The 22,431-nt window shown below is 36.7% G+C and overlaps 6 protein-coding genes and 1 long non-coding RNA gene across 8 annotated transcripts; 4 read left to right on the top strand and 3 right to left on the bottom strand.

The window, feature by feature from the left end:
- Positions 1 to 370: 370 nt before the first annotated feature.
- LOC106402938 (NAC transcription factor 29) lies at positions 371 to 1,559 on the bottom strand. Its single transcript, XM_013843759.3, has 3 exons — positions 1,329 to 1,559; positions 961 to 1,241; positions 371 to 884 (listed from the first exon to the last, which is right to left on the bottom strand). Exons 1-3 carry the CDS (start codon positions 1,492 to 1,494, stop codon positions 519 to 521), a joined length of 813 nt encoding a protein of 270 aa, XP_013699213.2. The 5' UTR covers positions 1,495 to 1,559; the 3' UTR covers positions 371 to 518.
- A 5,595-nt stretch (positions 1,560 to 7,154) lies between these two features.
- Positions 7,155 to 9,412, top strand: LOC106404487. Of its 2 annotated transcripts, XR_001280994.3 has the most exons (3): positions 7,155 to 8,665; positions 8,859 to 8,913; positions 9,118 to 9,412. XR_001280994.3 is itself a non-coding variant. In XM_013845207.3 (2 exons), the coding sequence occupies exon 1, from the start codon at positions 7,568 to 7,570 to the stop codon at positions 8,615 to 8,617; it is 1,050 nt and encodes a 349-aa protein (XP_013700661.2). In that variant the 5' UTR covers positions 7,155 to 7,567; the 3' UTR covers positions 8,618 to 8,665; positions 8,859 to 9,080. The 2 variants fall into 2 exon arrangements, 1 of the variants encoding a protein (XP_013700661.2); XM_013845207.3 differs by lacking the exon at positions 9,118 to 9,412 and having other exon boundaries at positions 8,859 to 9,080.
- Positions 9,413 to 11,442: 2,030 nt separating this feature from the next.
- LOC106403036 (phosphate transporter PHO1 homolog 10) lies at positions 11,443 to 15,112 on the top strand. The gene is made up of 12 exons (XM_013843876.3): positions 11,443 to 12,556; positions 12,642 to 12,690; positions 12,759 to 12,830; positions 12,916 to 13,045; positions 13,135 to 13,255; positions 13,348 to 13,606; positions 13,693 to 13,797; positions 13,927 to 13,971; positions 14,054 to 14,203; positions 14,281 to 14,559; positions 14,650 to 14,786; positions 14,860 to 15,112. Exons 1-12 carry the CDS (start codon positions 11,682 to 11,684, stop codon positions 14,966 to 14,968), a joined length of 2,331 nt encoding a protein of 776 aa, XP_013699330.2. The 5' UTR covers positions 11,443 to 11,681; the 3' UTR covers positions 14,969 to 15,112.
- A 114-nt stretch (positions 15,113 to 15,226) lies between these two features.
- On the bottom strand, positions 15,227 to 16,063 carry LOC106403412. Its single transcript, XM_013844243.3, is given in 5 exon segments — positions 15,227 to 15,433; positions 15,436 to 15,536; positions 15,538 to 15,593; positions 15,596 to 15,637; positions 16,040 to 16,063. Coding segments are annotated over 5 exon segments (405 nt in total). The 3' UTR covers positions 15,227 to 15,251.
- A 123-nt stretch (positions 16,064 to 16,186) lies between these two features.
- LOC125589066 lies at positions 16,187 to 17,805 on the bottom strand. Its single transcript, XR_007325270.1, has 2 exons — positions 17,286 to 17,805; positions 16,187 to 16,472 (listed from the first exon to the last, which is right to left on the bottom strand). It is a non-coding gene; the product is annotated as an uncharacterized LOC125589066 (long non-coding RNA).
- Positions 17,806 to 17,975: 170 nt separating this feature from the next.
- LOC106406671 (transmembrane emp24 domain-containing protein p24delta10) lies at positions 17,976 to 19,292 on the top strand. The gene is made up of 4 exons (XM_013847373.3): positions 17,976 to 18,281; positions 18,359 to 18,568; positions 18,760 to 18,836; positions 18,926 to 19,292. The coding sequence occupies exons 1-4, from the start codon at positions 18,066 to 18,068 to the stop codon at positions 19,068 to 19,070; spliced, it is 648 nt and encodes a 215-aa protein (XP_013702827.1). The 5' UTR covers positions 17,976 to 18,065; the 3' UTR covers positions 19,071 to 19,292.
- Positions 19,293 to 21,025: 1,733 nt separating this feature from the next.
- Positions 21,026 to 22,024, top strand: LOC106405498 (glutathione S-transferase T3-like). Its single transcript, XM_022704421.1, has 2 exons — positions 21,026 to 21,824; positions 21,930 to 22,024. Exons 1-2 carry the CDS (start codon positions 21,026 to 21,028, stop codon positions 22,022 to 22,024), a joined length of 894 nt encoding a protein of 297 aa, XP_022560142.1.
- The last annotated feature ends 407 nt before the right edge of the window (positions 22,025 to 22,431 follow it).

Here is a 22,431-nt window from a genome sequence, read left to right as displayed (position 1 = left end):
ATACCGGTCAGAAATACTGAAATAGCATGAAAGGCCCACAATTTTGTAATCTTACTTGTGATAAGTTGCTTTCGTTCCATTATGTTTTTGAGTCTTGCGTCGACCGAATCAAAATGAGGTTTAAAGTACGATGATGACAATTGTAACATTCGTTATCTACACAAACGACAAAGATAAGTATGTATCATAAATGCATTGCATCTGGCGTTGATTCCTTCCACCACACGCCATCGACTTTTTCATCCTAAGTTAACATCATCCTAATCTCTATTTTGTTATATTTCTTAAGAAACAACCATACTAGTACCAAAAGTTTAATTTGTTTATTGGTTAGTATAACGTAAATAAACTCCATGACTACGTTTGAACATGCTGAAGCAGCTTAATATTAATTAAACATATCTTTTCGTTTCACATTCATACGCAAGAAAATATAAAGAATCACAATTTGGTTCTTTACTAGTTAATATTTTACAATCTTCCATGTTCATTTCTTTCTTCTTTATTCCAATCCATCACTAAAACTGAAACATACTAGCCTGACGATGATGGTTCATGATCTCGTCTTGGCTAATCTGTAGATCACCGAACCAACCGGACTCGTTCACAATGTTCGGATCAGGACTATGAAGATCGAACGGTGTTAAAATGTGTGAGATGGGTCCCATGTAATCCATTTCTAGCAAATGAGCAAGCGAGCACGTCCTCGGAAGTTTCGTCGACGTCATCATCGTTATCTCTTCCTCATTTCTTGGCTTTGCTTCGTTCGTAACAACTGTTAACGTCTCATCGATTTGTACTTCATCCATGTAACCCTCTTTCTCATCTAGAAGCTTCCCTGCTCCTCTCTTCTTGTATATCCTACATAGTACCCATTCATCCAACTGCACAAAAACATAATATAACATTTAACAAATTATCTTATAAAATAAACACATGATTTTATTTTCTCTGCTTTACCCTCATAGAACCGCTACGTTTGGTTGATGCTTTACGTGAATCGTTGAGACGGTACTCGTGCATGATCCAGTCAGTTTTGATCCCCTTGGGAGGTCGGCCTTTGTAGAAGACGAGAGCTTTCTTGACGCCTACGTTACTTGAACCGCTGTAAATGGCTTTGTCTGTACCGGTCGCTTTCCAATAACCGGAAACAGCTGCCCGGTTCGGACGGACTCCGTTTGGATACTTCCGGTCTCTTGGGCTGAAGAAATACCACTCATTTTCTCCAAACTCTGTTTTCTCTGTTTTACAACGGAAAGCAAGTAAGACAGTTAACATCAACGGCAAACCCATAATATTAACATGAGAAATTAATAAGCGGATCGAACCGGGTAACTGCCATGGGTCGAACTTGTAGATATCGACTTCTGGTATGATCGAGACAGGGCATGGTCTAGACATGGTTTGGTTTTTGAGGTAGTAAACGATGAGTTCTTCATCGGTAGGATGAAACCGGAAGCCTGGAGGGAGTGTAGTGTTGGGATTCATGTCCATGGTTTTGGGGTTGTGTTAGTGTTTGATGTTTTCAAAGTTTATGAAATGTTAGAAAGCCGAGAAGGTTGGGGTTTATATTCTTGAGCTTTCTGTCGTTTAGTGTGCGTCACTTGATTCTTATTGGTTGGTACATTGTGGTTTAAATAATAATTGGTTTTGTCCTTTGAATGTCATATCCATTATCCCTAGTCACATATTTTTGTTTTTTTTTCTTCCATATAAATATAATATTGGGATTATATGAAGGGAATTTGTCTAATAATTCAGAGTATTCACGGTTAAAGAGCTTTTAAAGGAATTTTGAATTAGATAATGTTTTTTTTTCATGATAAGCATGTGATCCAAAAAGAAAAGAAACACTTTTATTTGACACTAGATATTTAGTTTGTATAAAATGGTGTGTTTAATCTTTATTTTAAAGGTATTTGGTTTCATAAATTGTACTTTTCTTGTTTCCCGATAACATTTTCTAGATTTTTACAATTTTAAAATATAATTACACAATTTTCCATGTGTAACTATTTTAATAATCTATCATTAATAATTCAATTAATTAAAATATATAATTATCATTATTGATTAATAAAAATGCATAAAAACATTAACTAATTATCTCTTATATGTTTGAACAGACTCTTAAAACATTTTAAAACGGAGGGATTAAGAATTACATATGTAACAGGTGTGTGTCTATATTTATAAAGCTTAAGTATACATGTATATATGAAAGGAAGTCAAATTAGAAATAGCCAATAGTGTAGAAAATATCTTTAACTTCTGAAGATTCTAAAGGGTCTTCGTCATAGAAAAGAAGAGAGGGCATATAATTGAGTGTGCTTGACCACTGATTTGTTTGGTTACATTGCATGGCCTCTAGTATTTAGTATTTAGGTGAATCTCCATTTCAAACAGAAGTATATTCTTTTGTCCTATTTCCCCAAATATTCGTTTCTCATCCATCTTTATTGCTCTCCCATCCTATCTTTTTCTACCCTATCCATATGATAGAAGCTTAACAAATCAAAAGTCATATACAACGTTACTATTATCTGCACTATGTAGTTTATGTAATGACAAAACACACATCAACACCCCCAACATTATGGGCAATATATAGGCCTTCACATATATATATTGCATCCGAAGGAGAAGTACTAAACTGGCTACTAAAAAAGATTAAGTCATATTTTTTATATATCTTCAAAACCCGGACCGTAAATCACACTTGAAAACTATTCATTGTTGGATTGACTTATCTAGATGAGTTTCCATATATATATATAATTATATATTTTATCTCGTTAAATTTTTTTTATTTAACTGCTCTGAAAATGAGTGATTTTAAAATATTCTGTTATCTAATAGTTATCTTTATTTTCAGAAACAAAACTAATAATCATAGTAATCCGAAGGAGAAGTACTAAGAACATGATCAACCTGAGGTTCTTAGAGCATGATTAATGAGAGTTCTTATGATGAGGTTATTAGCGGAATATAAGAACTTGTCTCTTAATTTTTAACTAAAAAAAGTTAAGAACCGGCTTTTAGAACCGGTTCTTAATTTTTTTTAAGAGCCGGTTCTTAATTTTTTTTAGTTAAAAGTTAAGAGACGGGTTCTTATATTCCGCTAAAAATCTCACCGTAAGAACTCCCCATTAATCATGGTCTTAGGATGAGGTTTTTAGTGAAATTTAAGAAACTATTTCTTAACTCTTAACTAAAAAAACTAAGAACCAGTTCTTAAAGTCTTTAACTTCCGCTAAAAACTCCACTCTAATAACTCCGGATTAATCATGGTGTAAAAAACTTGTATTACACTAAAAATATCCAGAAGTATGTGAAGACCGTTCTTTGCTCATATTTTGGAAAAGAAACGTGGCACACTAAGGCTAGAGGGGACCACTTTTGATGCTATTGATGACTTGGCGTTTTCACGTAAAAAGTCATTGGGGATAAGGATTGTGGGAGGGCATACACCCACGCGCCACGGCGGATTTATTTAATTAAAACAATAATTAGATGTCACTAATTACTCTCTGCTCTTATCTAATAGTGTCATTACCACTCGCTAATTGGATGATTAAATCTTTCTTTACTACATTCGCCAAGAACTCCACACGCTGAGTTCATATTGGTCACAAGTTTCCTGAAAAGGTTTTGTATGACTATTGGACTACTAAAAGATGCGAAGGAACGTTCCAGCTTATAGTGGGAAAGAGGAGGAAAAAAATTTATGACAATTATCAAGATCGGTTTATCTTTTATCCTTTTTTGTGGGTTGAGTAAAAAACAAAAGAGTAAAATTCTTCTTTTTTTTCTTTTCTTAGAGGTAAAATTCTCTATGGTAATAGTCTTAATTTACAAATAGATGATCTCAAACAGGAGCTGAGATCCAAATAATTTTACTCTCTGGCAAAAAAAAAATTACAAAAATTTGGTAAACATACATAGATAGAATTTCCAGACTATCTAAAATCACTATATATATATTTATGATTTTCAATAAAAATATGTTCTGAATCCAAAACATTACAAACAATTATATGGTGGACTAGTGGTGAAACAAAAAATGTTTTTATTGAATTTTTAGATCTCTAATGGAAGAAATGGTTTACAATATAAAACCTTAACATACATTGGTCGTAAGCCGTCGTAAGTAGACTCGGTTCATTCTTTTGATAGACTTTAAGCAAGTTTAAATTTTAAAATTTATTTGTAAAAAAAACCTTCAAATCTATATAAAAATCTTAAATTCTAACTAATTTTTTTGGACCAATGTAATGCACTTTATGCATATGCCAAGAGCCATCACTGGTCTAAAGCTAAAGATGAGATTATGATCCTAATCCAAACTCATCCTTACAATAATCTCATTCTTACAAATAATAATGAAGTCGTCACAAACATATTTTCACTAAATCGTGATTATTTTTCAAGTAGATCGATCGACAGTAGCGCCTGAAACAATTGTTTTCGAAAGTTTTAAGGAAACTATTTTGTTAATGAATAATCTAAAGTTGTTATTTTAATCAATTAAAATCCTCACAAAAATCTATTTTGACAAGTGCACCTAACTATATTAATACTATACTTCAAATGGCACATGTAAGAAATATTGTTCACTTTTTCAAAAAAAAATAAAAAATAAAAAATATTGTTCACCAAGCCAATTACAAGAATGAAATATTATGTCACCAAGCTATTTACTTATCACTATATGGGGCATGGGACAAAAAGATAGGATGAGATGACGCACACTAAAGCTCTAAATTTAGTATTGTAGCCCATTTATAAATGAGTGACGATGATTAATCAAGTCGTCATCATAATCGCTAGCTTCTTTGCAATGCTTTACTAATAAATCATTTTTCTATCGGCATGACTTAGAAGATTGAATTATTCTGTTAAAAGGTTCAAAGAAGGAATTCTTTATGTTCGAAGTATTTAAATTTGAATGTTTGATATATTAGGCTAAAGGTTAAAAATTAATTTAACTTTAGCTTTGAAATAACTATGAGGAAGGATTTGATATATTATTCACTGACTAAGAACTGTGGTTGGGGTATAGAAGTATTGAACAAAATTTATAGGATTCATTTATCTTCCATCATGATTAACCATTTTAAACACTTTTCGAGAATATTGCCTTCGGGCAAATCTCCAAAATAGCACATTTCTAAGTTTATATCACAAAAATAGCACTCAAAAACTAAAATGACCAAAATAGCACATTTCTAAGTTTATCCTTTGAAAATTTTATTTGTTTTATTTTTCAAAATTTGAAATCTTATCCCAAAACCTCATTTCTCAACTCTAAACCCTAAACCCTAAACTCTAAACCCTAAACCATAAACCCTAAACCATAAACCCTAAACCCTAAACCCTAAATCCTAAATCCTAAATCCTAAACCCCACCCTTTAACTCTAAACCCTAAATTTGTGACTTTTGATAAAACATTAAGTGCTATTTTTGTGATTTTTGACCTTAAATTCTAGTTTGGAAACAAAAATTTGAATTAGTGCTATTTTTGTCTTTTTTTCTTTTCAATATGCCTTGAAAACTTAATAGACCTACTTTTTTTCTTGGCCAAGAAGAAGGTAGCGTGATTCCCACTGAAGATCATTGATTTTATCAGGACTACTTAGTAGACCTTTTAAATCTAGTAGACCTTTTAAATCTATCAGAAAGACCAGCAGTAAAACGTCTGAACTTTTCTTGTTTCATGGAGAATTATTAGGTTAACTACCACTTTTTTTACGTGAATCGAGCAGGTTTCTAAACACGAGAAGAATAAGAAACGTACCAAGAGCCCTTAAACCTACTCCAGTGATAATCCACTGCAGTCTGCAGGTACTGAGATCATGTTCTGCTGTTACTCTACGTATTACTGAAGGTGCATTTCATGGGCTAGTTTTGTGTTCAATCTGGCTTTGAGGGGTATTCAAGGTTTTAAATCTTTAGCAACAAAATGCTTCTGAAGAACAAATGTATATTCTTTCAAATTCAATGTTTTGTTCCTTTATACCCCTCTGGTGGAAACTGCAAGTAATTTAACTCTCACTGAAAACACGAATAGATTATGATGGGAAAGGTTGTTGTCTTTGTTGCTCTGTAATAACTTGGGACTGATTCTTGAAACAATGTGTCATTATATCATTCTTTGGCGTAATGTGCTTGGTACCACCAGCTAATGTGCAGACAATGTGTTTCAGGAGTTGTGCGCCGGTTAAGCTACCGCAATTCTACTGTTGCATATGGTGAGCGAGCAAATACCTGATGAGCAAGCCAATCCCAACTACTAATTAGTTTTTTTTTTCATCCAAAGAGGGTGGAGAATCATAGGCTGTTCTTAATGTAAAGGACCTCAAAGGTTTATGATGTTAATTAATTACTGAAATGTGTTTAATCTTCAACCAATTTAAAAGGTTTTTGTAAAAGTAACTTGCAAGCTTTTGCAATGCTAATGCAACTTTGATGCATGTTGTGATTTAGTAAGGAGTGGGCACTTCGGTTATTTTATCGGTTCGGTTTGGGTTGGGTTCGGTTTGGTTAATTCGGTTTTAAAATTTTTCCAATTGAAGTAAACCATAATTAGTTTGGTTTCGATCGGTTTCGATTCGGTTTGTATTCGGTTCGGCTTAATCGGGTTCTTTTAGTTTAATTATTTTACGAGAAATCATGTTTTAAAATATAAAGACATGGTCGTGAAATCATCATGTTGGTAAATATGAAAAAAATAAACTTTGTAAATTAAATCTAATATAAAACTGAAATAAAATCTTAAAAAACCGTAAAAAGTATATAAGAACACAATCAAACCAAAGTTAACCAAAGTAAATAGAAAAATGAAAAATCCAACATCGTTAATAAATTTAATAGTGACTTTAGTGTTAGGATTGTAGTATATTGTATATTGCTAATATGTTTAATCAAATAATAACATATACCCATTGATTTCTCGGTTCGGTTCAGATTGGTTTAGGTTCGGTTTGTTCGGGTTGGAAAATCTTAAACCAAACTATTTGATAATAGACTTTCGGTTCGGTTTGGATCGGTTTCGGTTCGGTTCAAATCGGTTTAGGTTCGGTTTGTTTGGGTTGGGAAAATCTTAAACCAAACTATTTGATAATAAACTTTGGTTCGGTTGGAATCTGTTTCGGTTCGGTTGGAATCGGTTTCGGTTCTTTTGCTCACCTTATGATTTGGCAATATGACATGGGCCCCACACGGAAGCTTACAAAGCAACACGTGTCACGCTTAGCTGGCAAAAGAATTACAGCTTACACACGTGGCACGCTTAGTTGGCTAAAAGAATGGTTATGATTTTGCTTCCTTCCTTCCTTCACGGGTTTCGACGGCGACAAAGCATTTTCGAACCTCTTTACGCGTGAATCCTGTTTCTGCACACTCTGAGAGGAGGAGATTCCAAATTTCTCTCATTCCTTCCTTCCTTCCGTGACGACGGTTTCATGTCTAACACTTAAAACGCAGCGTTTTCGTTCCGTGTTTGTTTATGATCACGAAAGCTAATCCCCATAATCTGGGTTAAGCTCCAAAAACATCAAACAAACCATGGACACTGGAGGATTCTCCCGAACGAATCACGAATCCAACACCCAAAAACTCGAGATCGAACCATCACCATCCGATGATCATCAATTCCACTCGATGAACGCTCTCGAGATCCTAAGAGAAACCGTTCGGATCCTCCGCTACAACCTCGCCGCGTTCACGCTAACCTTACTCCTCCTGATCTGCCCCGTCTCCGCGATCCTCCTCCCCAACCTCCTAGTCGACCAATCAGTCGTCAATTCGCTCACCATCCGCCTCGTCCTCCTCGCGAAATCCAGCGGCTTGCCGTTACTACCTTTTGTTCGAAACTCGTGCCAGAAATTCTCGGAAACAGCCGTCTCCTCCGCCGCGTGCTTCCCTCTCTTCGTCACTCTCTCGCTCTTATCCAGAGCCGCCGTCGTCTATTCCGTCGATTGCACTTACTCGAGGAGGAGAGTCGTGGCCGCCAAGTTCGTTGTGATCATGCAGAGACTCTGGAAACGCCTCGTCTTCACTTACCTTTGGGTCTGCGTCGTGATCGTCGTCTGCCTCACTTCCTTCTGCGTCTTCCTCGTTGCTGTTTGCAGCTCCTTCTTCGTTCTTGGCTTCTCTCCTGATTTTAATGCATATGGAGCTATCTTTATCGGTTTGGGGTTCTCTGTAGTGTTTGCGAATGTGATTATTATATGCAATACCACGATTGTGATCTCGATTTTGGAAGACGTCTCCGGTCCAAGGGCGTTGGTGAGAGCGAATGATTTGATCAAGGGGCAGACGCAGGTTGGGTTGTTGATTTTTCTAGGGTCGACGATAGGGTTGACGTTTGTGGAAGGGCTGTTTGAGCATAGGGTGAAGATTTTGAGCTACGGAGATGGGTCTTCGAGGATTTGGGAAGGTCCGCTGCTTGTGGTGATGTATTCGTTTGTGGTGCTTATTGATACGATGATGAGTGCGGTTTTCTATTTTAGTTGCCGGTCTTATAGTATGGAAGCTGTGGAGGCTCTTGAGGCTTCGGGAGGTGGGACTCAGCCCATTATGGAGATGGTGTCTCAAGATTTGTCTCTTCTATAAGAGTGTCTTTTCGGATTTTCAAACGTTTAGTTTCGTTCTGTTTTCTTGGTAAAGCTTCGATCTCCCTTGGCTTTATTTGTTAACATGTTAAAATCTGTTTAGTTTCGTTTAGGCTAAAAGAAAAATCATTGATTTTAGTAAGCCATTGAATCTTAGAAAATGGGTTAAGAGACTAAAGTATGCTTGTCCTCCTAGAGAGTGATAATGTTAAACCATAGCTTTGCTTTCCCAAATCATGCAGGTTTCTATACACAAAGAGAAGGAGCAAAGCATGCTCCAATGATCATTGTTTTCAGGTGATGGTTGTTTTGAATCTATTCTATTGGTAAATTTTTGTATGAGATATGACTCTGGAGGTTCAGCTAAATTTCTGTTGTCTTTGTTGCTCTGGAATAACCTGAGACTGCTTCTTGAAACAACTTGTTATCGTCACATTATATCATTCTCTATAACGTTTTTAGCATCACCAGCTTATGTGGAATAAAATGTTGTGTCTCCAGGAGTTGTGGGCGAGTTAAGCTGCCTCATTTCTACTGTTGCAGGGGTGCGCTCGCAATACCTGATCAGCAAAACAATTCTCACAACTGAGTAGGACTTTACTATGTGATTAAGTTTTGCTGGATTTTGATCTCAAGAGGGTGGAAATATCATACGTTTTTCTTAGTGGATAAGTCAATGGATACGTAGGCTTAAATTGGCTCTGTTTTGGCATAAATCATTTGGATTTCTCCTGCAGAATCAGTACAATATATTTCCTTTGTTTGCATTGAAGGTCAATTGAACCTGAGATCCGAACCACACTTGTACTAGAAACCCGAATCCGACCCAAATATATAATATTTGATCAAGGGGCAGACGCAAGTGAACAAATATATAATACTTGATCAAGGGGCAGACGCAAGTGGGGTTGTTAATTAAACTAGAAACCCGAATCCGACCCAAATATATAATATTTTGGCTTCAGGTAAATGATATCTAAAAATATCTGAACTATGAAATATTATTAATTAAAATTAAATGAATTTGGATCCAGAGTAGATTCTAGACAACATTTACCTGAAGCCAAAATATTATAAATTAAGCCTGGTCCAAACATATACACAACTCGAATGTGGTCTAAAAGGCTAAATCCGAAAACCCAATTGATATTCAGAATGCACCTTCTAAATAAATTTAGGCTTTAATTGGTGACTGTTACATAAATGAAAACATAGTAAACGAAAATTCATTTGAACTTTGATTTGTACGATCATTTCACGATCATCATTAGCACAGCGAACAAGATAAATTGCCTAAATATTTACTTGGAAAGACAAAATTTATTTACTATTTCCTCTCATTAAAAATACCCTAGATTTTGACCCGCCGACGTGATTCGTTAGCCCAGTGGCGGATCCAAACACAAATAATCATATATCCTACGCCATATATCGTATACATATTTGAATATTATTTTTTCATGTATAATGTCATTTAATACATAATATTGATATGACAATTACGAGTGTTCAAGAATATTTTTAAAACTATCTTAAAATTAAATTTTAAATCTAAAATAAAAACACAAACATATAATAGGTTATTAATAACGAAAATAAACTAATATTGTCATATCAATAAGATTTTTTATATTATCATTTTTCATTTGGATAACATAATAAAATTTTATCAAATTCTAAGAAATCACTAATTTATGTGATATTAAAAAATATATTAGTAATTTAATCAATTTTTTTTTAAAAAATACTATCAGATATTTTGTGTTTTATCGGATCAATGTTTTATCGCAGGTTAATACTGAGTTTTTGGGTTTTTATAAGGTTATATCAGATTTTTGATTAACGAATTTTTCATTAAATCTAAACCAGGTTATATACAATGTATCGGGTCTATAGGTTCCACCATGAATCTAAATCGGATACGAAAACAAATCTTAAAACTCAAACATTATTATTAAACAACTACCATATTTTGAAAAAAAAAAACAAATGATAAAAACCTAAACCCTTAATTGTTATGGTTTGAAACAAAAATAATAGTAGTTTGTAAATCAGTTTTCGATCAATAAATGAAAAACAAACAAATTCGCGCTTTTAAGGGTGGGTCAAAATCTAGTTATTAATTAAGTCTGGTCCAAACATATACACAACTCGAATGTGGTCTAAAAGGCTAAATCAGAAAACCCAACTGAAATTCTGAATGCATCATCTAAATAAATTTAGGCTTTAATTGGTGATGTTACATAAATGAAAAAATAGTAAACGAAAATTCATTTGAGAAATTGATTAAATAAAATAATTAAAAAAAAATTGTTCATTTTGTTCGTCACCAAATTAGAGCGAAAAATTTTCGTTTATAAATTCATTCTTCCATTAGGAGTTTTGAAGAATAATGTGTAACCCGTCTGACAATAACTTAACTAAAATCAACTTAACTAGTATACAATTTGAAGAACAAATAAAATTGACCATAAAACTTTTTACCAAAAATTGCCTTAGCACAGTGTAAACGCAATAAAGAAAGAAAAAGGATAAGACCGGTTATAGTTGGTTAAAGGCCCATACTAGTACCAAATTATGCGGTTTTACTGACACACCGGGAGCATACGTAGCAACACGTGTCACGCACTGTTGGGCCAAAAGCAATGGTCAAAGCCAGTATCTATGATTTGCTTCCTTCCATCAGTTTCGGTCCGCAACAAGATCTAATCAACAACACGCAACCCATCCAGCGGATGCCACGTGGCAGGCACTAACTTCGCAGAAGAATCCAACGGCTGTAAAAAGACAGATTAACCTCTTTAAAAGCATGGTCTCGGCTGCATATGATCTCCATACTAGTGTCAGTCGGCGATTAGTAAAGGCGTTTCATTCAAGTTCCGACGTCTCTCTCCCTTCGTCTTCTTCCTCTTCGTCAATGTCGTAACTCACAAACTTGCAGAGAACGGCGGAGATTTGTTCCGGCTACATTTCTTCCTTATCAAGGTATCGAAAAATGTTTTCTGGCTGCATGTGTGGTTTTGATCCTTGTTGTAGTTAGCTTGTGATCAGATCGAGTAAAAAAAATGAAGTTCGGGAAGATATTCAAGAAGCAAATGGTGCCAGAGTGGGTAGAAGCGTACATGGACTACAACGGCTTGAAGAGGATTCTAAAACAGATACGCAGCTACAAGCACAGCAAGCTAACCAGAGTAGCCTCCAGAGTCTCTCAGCAAGCAGAAGCGTTGCACCGTTCCTTTAGCGGCCTTTCCTTCCATCATAGGAACAGTGGAGGAGGTGACATTGAGGACCAAGTCATAAAAGTTGACACGTTCCAGCAAGATGATTCTCATCGTAATCTGTACAAGACTAAGTTTCTAAAAAAGTCTGAAGAAGGAAGTGAGTTCGAAGAGTCCTTCTTCAAGAAGCTTGACGAGAATCTAAACAAAGTCAACAGATTTTACCGGGAGAAAGTCGAGGAAGTGCTTGAGGAAGCTGCTTTGCTTGATAAACAAATGGACGCACTCATTGCGTTGCGTGTCAAGGTGAAGAAGCCTGATGATGCTAGTAGTAACACGAATTTGGAGAAGCATCCTTCTGATAAGGTTGTAGTGGATGATGTCAGAACACCAGGCAGTGCGAACAGAGATATGGTGCATGGTATTGACAGAACTAGTATTCCAGAAGAAGAGGCTTCCCATATTGTGACTGACATTGTCCCGGCCTCTCACACCGATGAGAACGAGGAGGAAGATGGTGGTGGTGATAAGCAGGATCTTCATGAGATACTGGACCGTGTGAAGATGAATGATGCGCTTGATTCTCCTCTTTCTACATTAAAAGGCCTTTTTGGAGATTCTAAAGAACCAGTCTCTAAGAAAGGGTTAAAGAAAGCAGAGGAACAGTTGAGGCTTGTGTTTAGTGAGTTCTATCAGAAACTCCGCCGTCTCAAGGAGTACAGGTGAGTGAGAAGATGCATTTTTTTTTTCTTTTATATTGTCAGTTCTACTGATTTGTCTGTGTTTGTTTGTGTAAATTTCAATCAGTTTCATGAATCTTCTGGCGTTTTCAAAGATTATGAAAAAGTACGAGAAGGTAATAATATAAGAGGCTCTTCTATATGTTATATGAGGAATGTGTTCATATTAATGGTTAACGTGTAGATTGCTTCAAGGAATGCGTCCAGGAACTACATGAAAACTGTGGATAACTCATTGATTGGGAGTTCTGATGAGGTTTGTGGTGTGTTGCAGACTTTAAAGTAGTTTTCTTTTATGTTCTTACGTCAATTCTTTTGGTTCACTTACGTCCTTTGTTTAGGTTAACAGACTCCTGGAAAGAGTAGAGGTAACTTTCGTTAAGCACTTTTCAAGTGGAAACCGAAGAGAAGGCATGAAGTGTCTACGGCCAAAAGTTAAAAGAGAAAGGCACAGGGTTACATTCTTCTCTGGTAAGAGCAAAATCTAAGATAGAAAAGAGAAAAAGATTTTAGTTATGTTAGATTCATTCACTGATATATTCTTCTTCAACTTCCTACAGGTTTCTTTTCCGGTTGCTCAATTGCACTAATTGTTGCGGTGGTTTTCAAGATAGAAAGTAGAAAGCTGATGGAGAAGGACTACGGTACTGCATACATGGCGAACATCATCCCCCTTTACAGGCAACTAACATACTGATCATAATCAATGACTCAGAACTTGTGCCTTGTGAACTCTCTTGTCTAACACTCACAAGCCTTTTCATGTCCTGCAGCTTATTTGGATACATCATTCTTCATATGCTCATCTACTCAGCGAATATATACTTCTGGAGGCTCTATAGAGTCAACTATACTTTCATATTTGGTTTCAAGCAGGGAACTGAGTTAGGTTACAGAGAAGTTTTCCTGGTGAGCACCGGTCTTGCGGTGCTTGCCTTCATCTGCTTCCTGCTAAATTTGCAATTTGATATGGACTGGAAGATGAAAGATAATAACACACTCCCTGAGGTTATTCCTTTGGGTTTAGTCACTGTAAGATATGTTTTCACTATTTGCATTTTGTGCACTCGTCTAAGTAACTTATGATAACATTGAATAGTAATTCTTTATGTTTGCAGATGGTTCTTTTCATACTCTTTTGTCCTCTCAACATTATATACCGCTCAAGTCGAGTATTCTTCCTTCGATCACTGCTTCACTGCATATGTGCCCCTCTCTACGAGGTGATTGTATGAAATTCTCATATATATATATATATTTTTTTTTTTAATTTATCTACCAGTCCCTAAAACCAAGAACAACAAAGATCTTATCTTATTAATATATTTTTGTTTTTTTTTTCATCATCATAGGTTACACTTCCAGATTTTTTCTTGGCCGACCACCTAACTAGCCAGGTTTTGTAATAGTACTTTGCATTACTTTGTTTTGACTATAAATGAGCAAGATTGATCGTATTATGTGTTTTGTTAAGTTCAGGTGCAAGCTATAAGGAGTTTGGAGCTATTCATATGCTACTATGGCTTAGGAGAATACATGCAGAGGCAAGAAAAGTGTCATAGTCATGGTGTTTACAATGTCTTTTACTTTGTCGTTGGGGTTATACCTTACTGGCTCCGCTTCCTCCAGGTAATCATCACTACACACAACTCAATCTCTTGCACTCACCAATTCTCTCACGCATGTATATATCTGTTTTTATGCAGTGCATACGCAGATTATGCGAAGAAAAAGATTCAGTACACGGATACAATGCTCTGAAGTACATGTTGACAATCATTGCAGTCATCATAAGAACAGCTTTTGAGCTTAAAAAGGGACGAAACTGGATGATCTTGGCTCTTGTAAGCTCAGGTGTTGCGATATGTATGAACACATTCTGGGACATTGTTATAGACTGGGGACTCCTCCGCAGGCATTCCAAGAACCCTTACCTTAGAGACAAACTTCTTGTCCCTCACAAAAGCGTCTATTTTGCAGCCATGGTAATTAAATAACTAACACTACACAATATCAGAATCTCATATAGGATAAAGCATCTTTCCTGTTGAATATGATTTGAAATTTTTTGACAGGTAGTGGATGTGATTCTAAGAGTGGCATGGATGCAGCTGGTTCTGGAGTTCAACTTGAAGTCCCTTCACAAAGTCGCTGTGTCAACCATTATCTCATGTTTAGAGATTGTTCGTCGGGGAATGTGGAGCTTCTTCAGGTACATATACATGTTCAGTTTATAAAAAAAGGTCCAACTCTTATGTGAATGTAATGTGGTGTTAATTTTTCAGGTTGGAGAATGAGCACTTGAACAACGTAGGCAAATACAGAGCATTCAAGTCAGTTCCACATCCTTTCCATTACTATGACGATGATGAAACTGATGACAAAGATGACTGATCAGCTATCATATAAATGCTATCTGATTCACACTGCCAATAATAGGAAAAGTTTGTATTTTTTTCCAGTGACCCAATTCAATGTGTAAAAACCGTATATTTTTTTATACATGAATCCAAAGGAAAAAAAAAGTTGAAATCAAAATCATATACTATATAACATGGATGAAGATTATTACAATGTTTAAAATTAAAACTGATCAAGATGTTTCTTTTATCTTAAACTTTGACCTAATAGAAAAGACGTGCAGCTCAAACCACAACTGTACTATACAAACTGAACCCTAAACAGAGAATCCAGAACGTAGATCATATGCTCGTCTTCTATATGCGTGTGTCAACTCGTCTATGCCAAGGAAAACCAGATCGTAGACTTGCAAAGCCGCCTTGAAGTTCATGGCCTCGCCATTCAACAACACTAGTATCTTCAAGCACTGCCTCTCAATTGTACCCAAGACGGCGTACTACTGTACCAGTCAGGCTCTCCTGTGACCGTCACATTGTTAGCAGCCGTAAGGAGGATTCTGTAAGCTGTGACATGCGCGTAAGGCTCAGGAGCGTCTGGATTCGGAGACAGCTCGTAATGCAAGCTCGAGGTTTCCTTTCTCAAAAGTTTGCTTCACAGCTCGTAACGAAGCACTTCCTGAATCTTTCTTGACTTTCTCTCAAGCTTTTCTCACTTTCTTTTGTTGCTGTAGTAAATAAGAGATGATTGATCAGTGATCACTGACGACGGCTCAGGTGTCTCTATTTATAGATGATGTAAGTTTCCTTTTTTAGTTACTGATAAAAGGAAACTTTTACCTTTTACAGAAAAAAAGGAAATTAGCATGATGAAGGGGGGGTTCTTAGAGCAACTCCAATGGTAGACTAATTTAATAATTAACTGTGTGATTTGAAAAGTTTATAATCCTTGTTAGTGTAATTTATTTTTTCATGATCCAATGGAAGAATTTTTCAGAGGTTCTTAAATTTTTTTTTTTAGAAGTTGAATGATTGCATTTCATAACATAAAAATTTAAATAAAAATGACATAATAGCATATTAAAAGATACATATACAAATCATAAACGAGAAAAATCTGATTAGTTGTCATCCCAAGTGTCTTCTTGTGTCACATGGAAGACTTGTATTTGTGTCACATGGAAGACTAGTAACCAAATAAAGAAAGGTGTTGTGTTATAACGAGGATTTGGAAAAAAACATGGCAATTTGAAAAAAGGATCAAGCAACTTCAATTTGAAAAAAAACCAAGTTAAGATATACAATACTCATATAATGCAATCACAGTACTGATCTAAACTTAATACAGTTGTGTCTACTCTCATGCCTTCTTGTGTCACATGTTAACCATATGGTTTATGTATTCTAAAATATCATTCAGCTTATGTTTCTGTCACCACTGCAGGTTTAGTCCGGTTCATTGATCTTCAAGTCAGCCTTAGCTCCAGAGATGTCTTCTTGTCTATCATGCGCTTGTTGAGCATCAGACCTGAAGAAGTTCCCTTCCATGGGAGGTAAAATCATGTTCAAGGAGGTCTAAGCTAGGAAATCACAGAGCTTTACAAGGATCAATTGGTTATAAACCATAATCAATATCAAAACCACGTCTTTGGTCAGTGCAGAGCTCACTAACATGCATATAAAACTCATGAAAAAAATGCTAGTTCTACAGTTATTGCAAATACAGTACACATGATCAACAGTTTATAATGTGAAATGCAACATTAGATGTACCAAAAAACATCCCAAATATTTGACGTTTTGAAGATACAAAGCCTGTTATGTATCATGTTATTTGGGGTTCATCGCCTAAGCTAGATCAGAGGAGAAGCAACAAAAGGAAACAAAATGGAAAAAAAGAACATAAAATGATTAGAGACAATACACACAAAAAAAAATTGATCAGAGACAACAACACATTTGCATTGAACATAGAAGCTATGATGCATTTAACAGGCTCTCCTCAAGAAGACTCTCATGCCAGCACACAAAAGGTGCAAACTAGCTTGCCTAAGTATATATAGTCAATACCTCATTTACAAAGATAGCTTCTTCATAATGAAAGTATTCTCAACATAATCACATGAACAAGCCTTGTGAAACCTAAGCTAAAAGATCAATCATAAATAAAAATTGAAACTTTAAAGTTCACAATTATGATAAAGCTCAAGTAAGTACCAAAACTCGATCCTAGAACATTAGCTCGAACCAGGATCCAATCAGATTATAATCGTTATCAGCGGAGATCTTGCTAAATATTACATCAATCGAAGACACAATTTGATAGGAATCGTCGGATCAAGTTTTCCACTGACCTGAAAATCAAGTCTTAGAAGTCGAGCTTGAGCTCATCCTTGGAATCAGAGAAATACGAGAGGATGTACGGAACAGCGCAGACAACCACAACCCAGAAAACATGGCTGATGTTTCTTCTTCTTCTTCCTCTCTCTCTCTTCAGAAAACAAAGCTTTTCTAAAAGTAAAAGAATCCGACCCTTCATGGTGATTGCATGGACGGATTTGGAGGAGAACATCGAGGATGAAAGAATCGGATTAAACATCATCTCCTTTGGAGATTTCGACAACATCGGCGACGGTATTTGATAATGACGAAGAAGTGAGATTAACGAAGAAAGAGAAGGGACATTTTTTTTCCCTTTCGTGTGAAAGCAACGATCCAATACACATTAGCCACATATGGGATTTCAACCGATCATATATCCTCTTAATTAAGAAGCGGTTCTGTCTAATTGTATCATTTTTTATTTATTTATTTTTCTTTTTTTCTTAAGAACCTCACCCTAAACCCACCATTGGAGGTGGTCTTAGGGACGGGGTTCAGTTAAAAGTTAATAGACTGCTTCTTATATTCCACCAAGAAACTCGTCCTAAGGATCCCGCGTTAATCATGCTCTTATTAAGATATACCAAACCGGGTCTGATGAGAAAGCCCTAACAATTTTGGACCGGTTTATACAAACTTATGTGTCTTAGCCAAAGAGATACATACACGTGTAATTGTAACTGGTGTTCGTCTCCAATAATAAAGACCCGACGGGCGACGAAGGAAAGAGATTCTGATTATATCTTTCGAAAATGTTTCTTCTCCGGTCGCAGAAGCTATGGACGGTGCTTGTGATTCTAGCGATTGGTTCGCGTGTAACACACTCGCTGCACTTCGATCTGCACTCGGGTCGGACAAAGTGTATAGCGGAAGACATCAAGAGCAATTCAATGACCGTCGGAAAGTACAGCGTCGATAACCCTCACGACGGCCACGATTTGCCTCAATCCCACAAGATCTCCGTCAAGGTAACCCAGATCCCTCTGATTTTGAGTTTTTTGCATCTTTTTTTTTGGGAGATCTGATTTCGTTTCCGATGATAAAGGTAACGTCAAGCTCCGGGAACGCGTACCATCACGCGGATCAAGTGGCGTCTGGGCAATTCGCGTTCTCGGCAGTGGAAGCAGGGGACTACATGGCGTGTTTCTCCGCCGTCGATCATAAGCCTGAGGTGACTCTGAGCATTGATTTTGAGTGGAGGACGGGTGTTCAATCCAAGAGCTGGGCTACTGTTGCCAAGAAGAGCCAAGTCGAAGTAAGCTCTCTCTCTCTCATTTGATTCACTCTTCTGAGCAAATTTAGATAACAAAAAAATTCCCCAGAGTTCAGAGACTTGAAATAGAGTAATTGGTTTAGCTGGAGACAAGGGATGTAATGGTGTTAGGCTAGTTGATTTTGTGTGTTGAAGAATGTTTCCGTGTTCTTATGCCTTTGTGTTTGTGGCAGACCATGGAGTTTGATGTAAAGAGCCTTCTTGATACTGTCAACTCAATTCACGAAGAAATGTTTTATCTTAGAGAAAGGTAAAAGACTTGTGCTTTTCAATCTCAGAGTGTAATGCTATTGGACTATATGGTATAAAGATGTAACTTTGATTTGGTCTTCTCCTCAGGGAAGAGCAAATGCAAGATCTGAACCGGTCCACAAACACTAAAATGGCGTGGCTGAGTTTACTCTCTTTATTCGTCTGCATAGGAGTGGCAGCAATGCAGTATGTACACTTGAAGACCTTTTTCGAGAAGAAGAAAGTCATCTAATTTGTTACTTACAGGCTGTCACACGCACGAAACAAATCTACTCTTCTTTTGGCTGTTGTATATTAGTTCAATGTCTACTGCAAACATGTTCTCTTGAGACTTAGAACTTTGGTTTTATGTGCCAGTATTGTCCTTCTTTGGAGATGGGTTTAGATTTGTTGGTCCTTAATGCTGGATAATTTGATGGTTTAAACTAATACAAAATGTGCATTTTTCCGACAACTTTGTGTAAACATTGCACACTGTGGGACACAAGTGGTAACCTATGGAGAGAGGGATTCGAGCCATTATGAATAGGTCGTGTTTCACAGGAGAAAGTAGTTAGAGGAGGGAGGTAAGCTAAAGGCATAAACAGAAAGCAAATTAAGATCGTGCAAAGGTGCGAATGAGAATGGATTAAAGAAGAAAAGTGCTCTCTTTTCTTTTCTTCTTCCCTTTCTCGAAAATGCAGCGTTTCGTTCTTCTGTCTTGTCTTGTAAGAGCAACCACAACGGTGTATTGATCGAATCCTTAAGCCCAAGTCCTTATGGGTTTTCGATTATAATAATAATAAATGGGCTCGGATTGAGAAGGATTAATCCTTATGGAAGAGGTTTTCGATACCCAATCCTTATCGACGTGGCATTTGAGAGCAACCACAACGTGGCGTTTCGTTCTTCTGTCTTGTCTTGTAAGAGCAACCACAACGGTGTATTGATCGAATCCTTAAGCCCAAGTCCTTATGGGTTTTCGATTATAATAATAATAAATGGGCTCGGATTGAGAAGGATTAATCCTTATGGAAGAGGTTTTCGATACCCAATCCTTATCGACGTGGCATTTGAGAGCAACCACAACGTTGTATAATCTCGTGTTTTTTTGTGGTCAAAAAATCATCTCGGTGAAGGAAAAACAAAAGCTCAACGGCGATTCCGATCCTCGGCGAAGAACTGGTAAATCAGTGGGTTCCTCTCTTGATTCGTGGGTTTATTCGATTAGGGTTTCTTCTTGGGGAGATTGATTTCGTTCTCATTTGTGTTTTCTATTTCATATATGGATTTTGAATCGATTAGGGTTTCTAGTTGGGTCGCGACTTTGGGTTCGGTTTAGGTGTATTCGAAACGATTTGGGGATGTTTTGATAAACGGTTTTCAATCGATTATGGGGTTCACACCGAAAATAATTTGATGGTTTCAGAGATGGATCGGGTGCTCATACATTTGTTTGTTATATGTTTGTTATGTGTTGCTATTAATCTGTTCATGTCTTTTGTGTTTGTTAGTCTTATCCTCATTGCCTCAACATTTTTTTTTCCAGGTTTAGTCATCATGGGACAAGATTATTCATACACGCAGCCTTCTACAGGAGACAGTTTGTGAGGTACAGAAGACCGTCTGCGAGCAAAAGAAGAGCGTATGGGAGGTCAAGAAGCCCTATATGAGGATAATGGTCTCAGTCCTGACCGTTCTTTTAGGTTTCGCGGTCATGTATATGTCTGGTAAGTATGTGTACTCTGCTTTGGTTGTTGTTAAAGCCATTTTGTATAACGTTGTGACTGTTTGATCTCATGTATTTGCAGGAATAAGTTCGAAGAAGTAAAGCAAAGTCTACAAAAGCAGTGTCTCTTTAATTAGGTACAATACTAAACCTTCATTCTCTCTTTTGTTTCAAATATAAATGCAAGTAGCTACCAAATATAAATGCAAGTAGCTACCAAATATAAGTAGCTAAACCTTCATAGTCTCTTTAATTAGGTACAATACTAAAACGTTGTGACTGTTTGGTGTTTAAAATTTTCAACGCCTCGGATTTGATTGGTTTTAATGTTTTCCAGCTTTACAAATGGGTCTTAGGTTGATTTGATTGGTGTTTAATAGAACTAGTTAGCTTCCCAACTGCAACTTTAAATGTCTCTTAGTTGAAGCTCCCCTACTTAAGTTAGCTACCACAATTCTGAGTTAGACAAATCTGAAAACATGGCTGCGAACAACACAAGTTATGTTAACCTCCTGTTTAGTCAATCTCAGTCCCCAGTGGACCTTGATTCACCCGAACCTTTTTGGTTCGGGACCCAAGGTCCTGATGCGTCTCCTACTGTCGAATCTGCTGTGGAGTCTCCTGTTAGGAAGGAGAGGAGGCCTTGGTCTACTAAGGAGGACAAAATCCTAATCGGAGCTTGGCTTAACACGAGTAAGGATGCGGTGGTGAGCAATGAGCAGAAAGCTGCTAGGTTCTGGAGCCGCATTGTTGACTACTACAACAAAAGCCCTCAACTGGTGGGAACAGTGCCTAGAGAGCTTGGTCAGTGCAAGCAGAGGTGGGCTCGGATTAACGAGCAAGTGTGCAAGTTCGTAGGCTGCTATGACACAGCACTGAGGGAGCAGAGTAGTGGGCAAAACGATGATGATGTCATGATAGCTGCTTTGGATAACTTCTCCAATCAGTACTCGGTCAAGTTTAGCATGGAACATGCCTGGAGAGAGTTGAGGCATGACCAGAAATGGTCCTCTACCTATTTGGCTAAGGGGAGTGGGAAGGAAAAGCGCAAAGGGGTGGAGGTTGTTAGAGAAGAAGAAGTGGTTAGACCCGTGGGGGTCAAGGCAGCTAAAGCTGCTACGAAGAAGAAGAAGAGTGTTGCAGAAGAGTCCTTGTCACAAATACAAGTCATAATGGAAATGAAAGATAAACTCTCTAAGCAGAAGTTGCTTGACCGTCTACTCGCCAAAAAAGACCCTCTTACTGAGATGGAAAAAGCTCTTCAGCTGAAACTTATGTGTAATATGTTATGAGTTTAGGTAGTAACATGTCGAGTAGTTAGCTGTTACAAGTACTTATTTGATGTTTGTTGTTTACTAACGTTTGTCTTATTTGTTTTAGCAGGTGTAGAAGTCACGGGAGTTTGTTGGTCTTTATCGCATTCACGTGAGTTTGTTAGTCAGAGTCTGTTGGTCTTTATCGCATTCACGGGAGTTTGAAGTTTGTCACGGGTGTGGAGGAAGTCACGGGTGTCAAGTTTCACTTCTATAAGTGCAGCTGTTTTATCGTTTTAGTTTATTTCTTGTATGCAACTTTGTTCTCTTTCCCTACTTAGTACTTGTAATGTCTATCAAATTCTGAATGCTTCTCTTTCAATCAAACAAACTCTTCTCTATTAACTCTTTCAATCTCTTTAAACTTCTTGGTTCAAGCAAAATAGCACAGGTAGAAAGGTGAGAAGGTAAAATCATCTCTTTAAACTTCTTGGTTTAGTTTGAATTTTTAATTATCAACGTTTGTTAAACATGTTTACTTTGAATTTTTAATTATCTATGAAGCAATATGCAAAATTCAAAGGAATCAAAGTAAAGATTATTAAAAAATATCATGTTTTGTTTCTACTAAA

This window comes from Brassica napus, chromosome C6 (assembly GCF_020379485.1).
Source record: "Brassica napus cultivar Da-Ae chromosome C6, Da-Ae, whole genome shotgun sequence".
Lineage (NCBI taxonomy): Eukaryota > Viridiplantae > Streptophyta > Magnoliopsida > Brassicales > Brassicaceae > Brassica > Brassica napus.
Note: the sequence above shows the minus strand (reverse complement) of the source record. Positions and strands in the feature narration are given on the sequence as shown.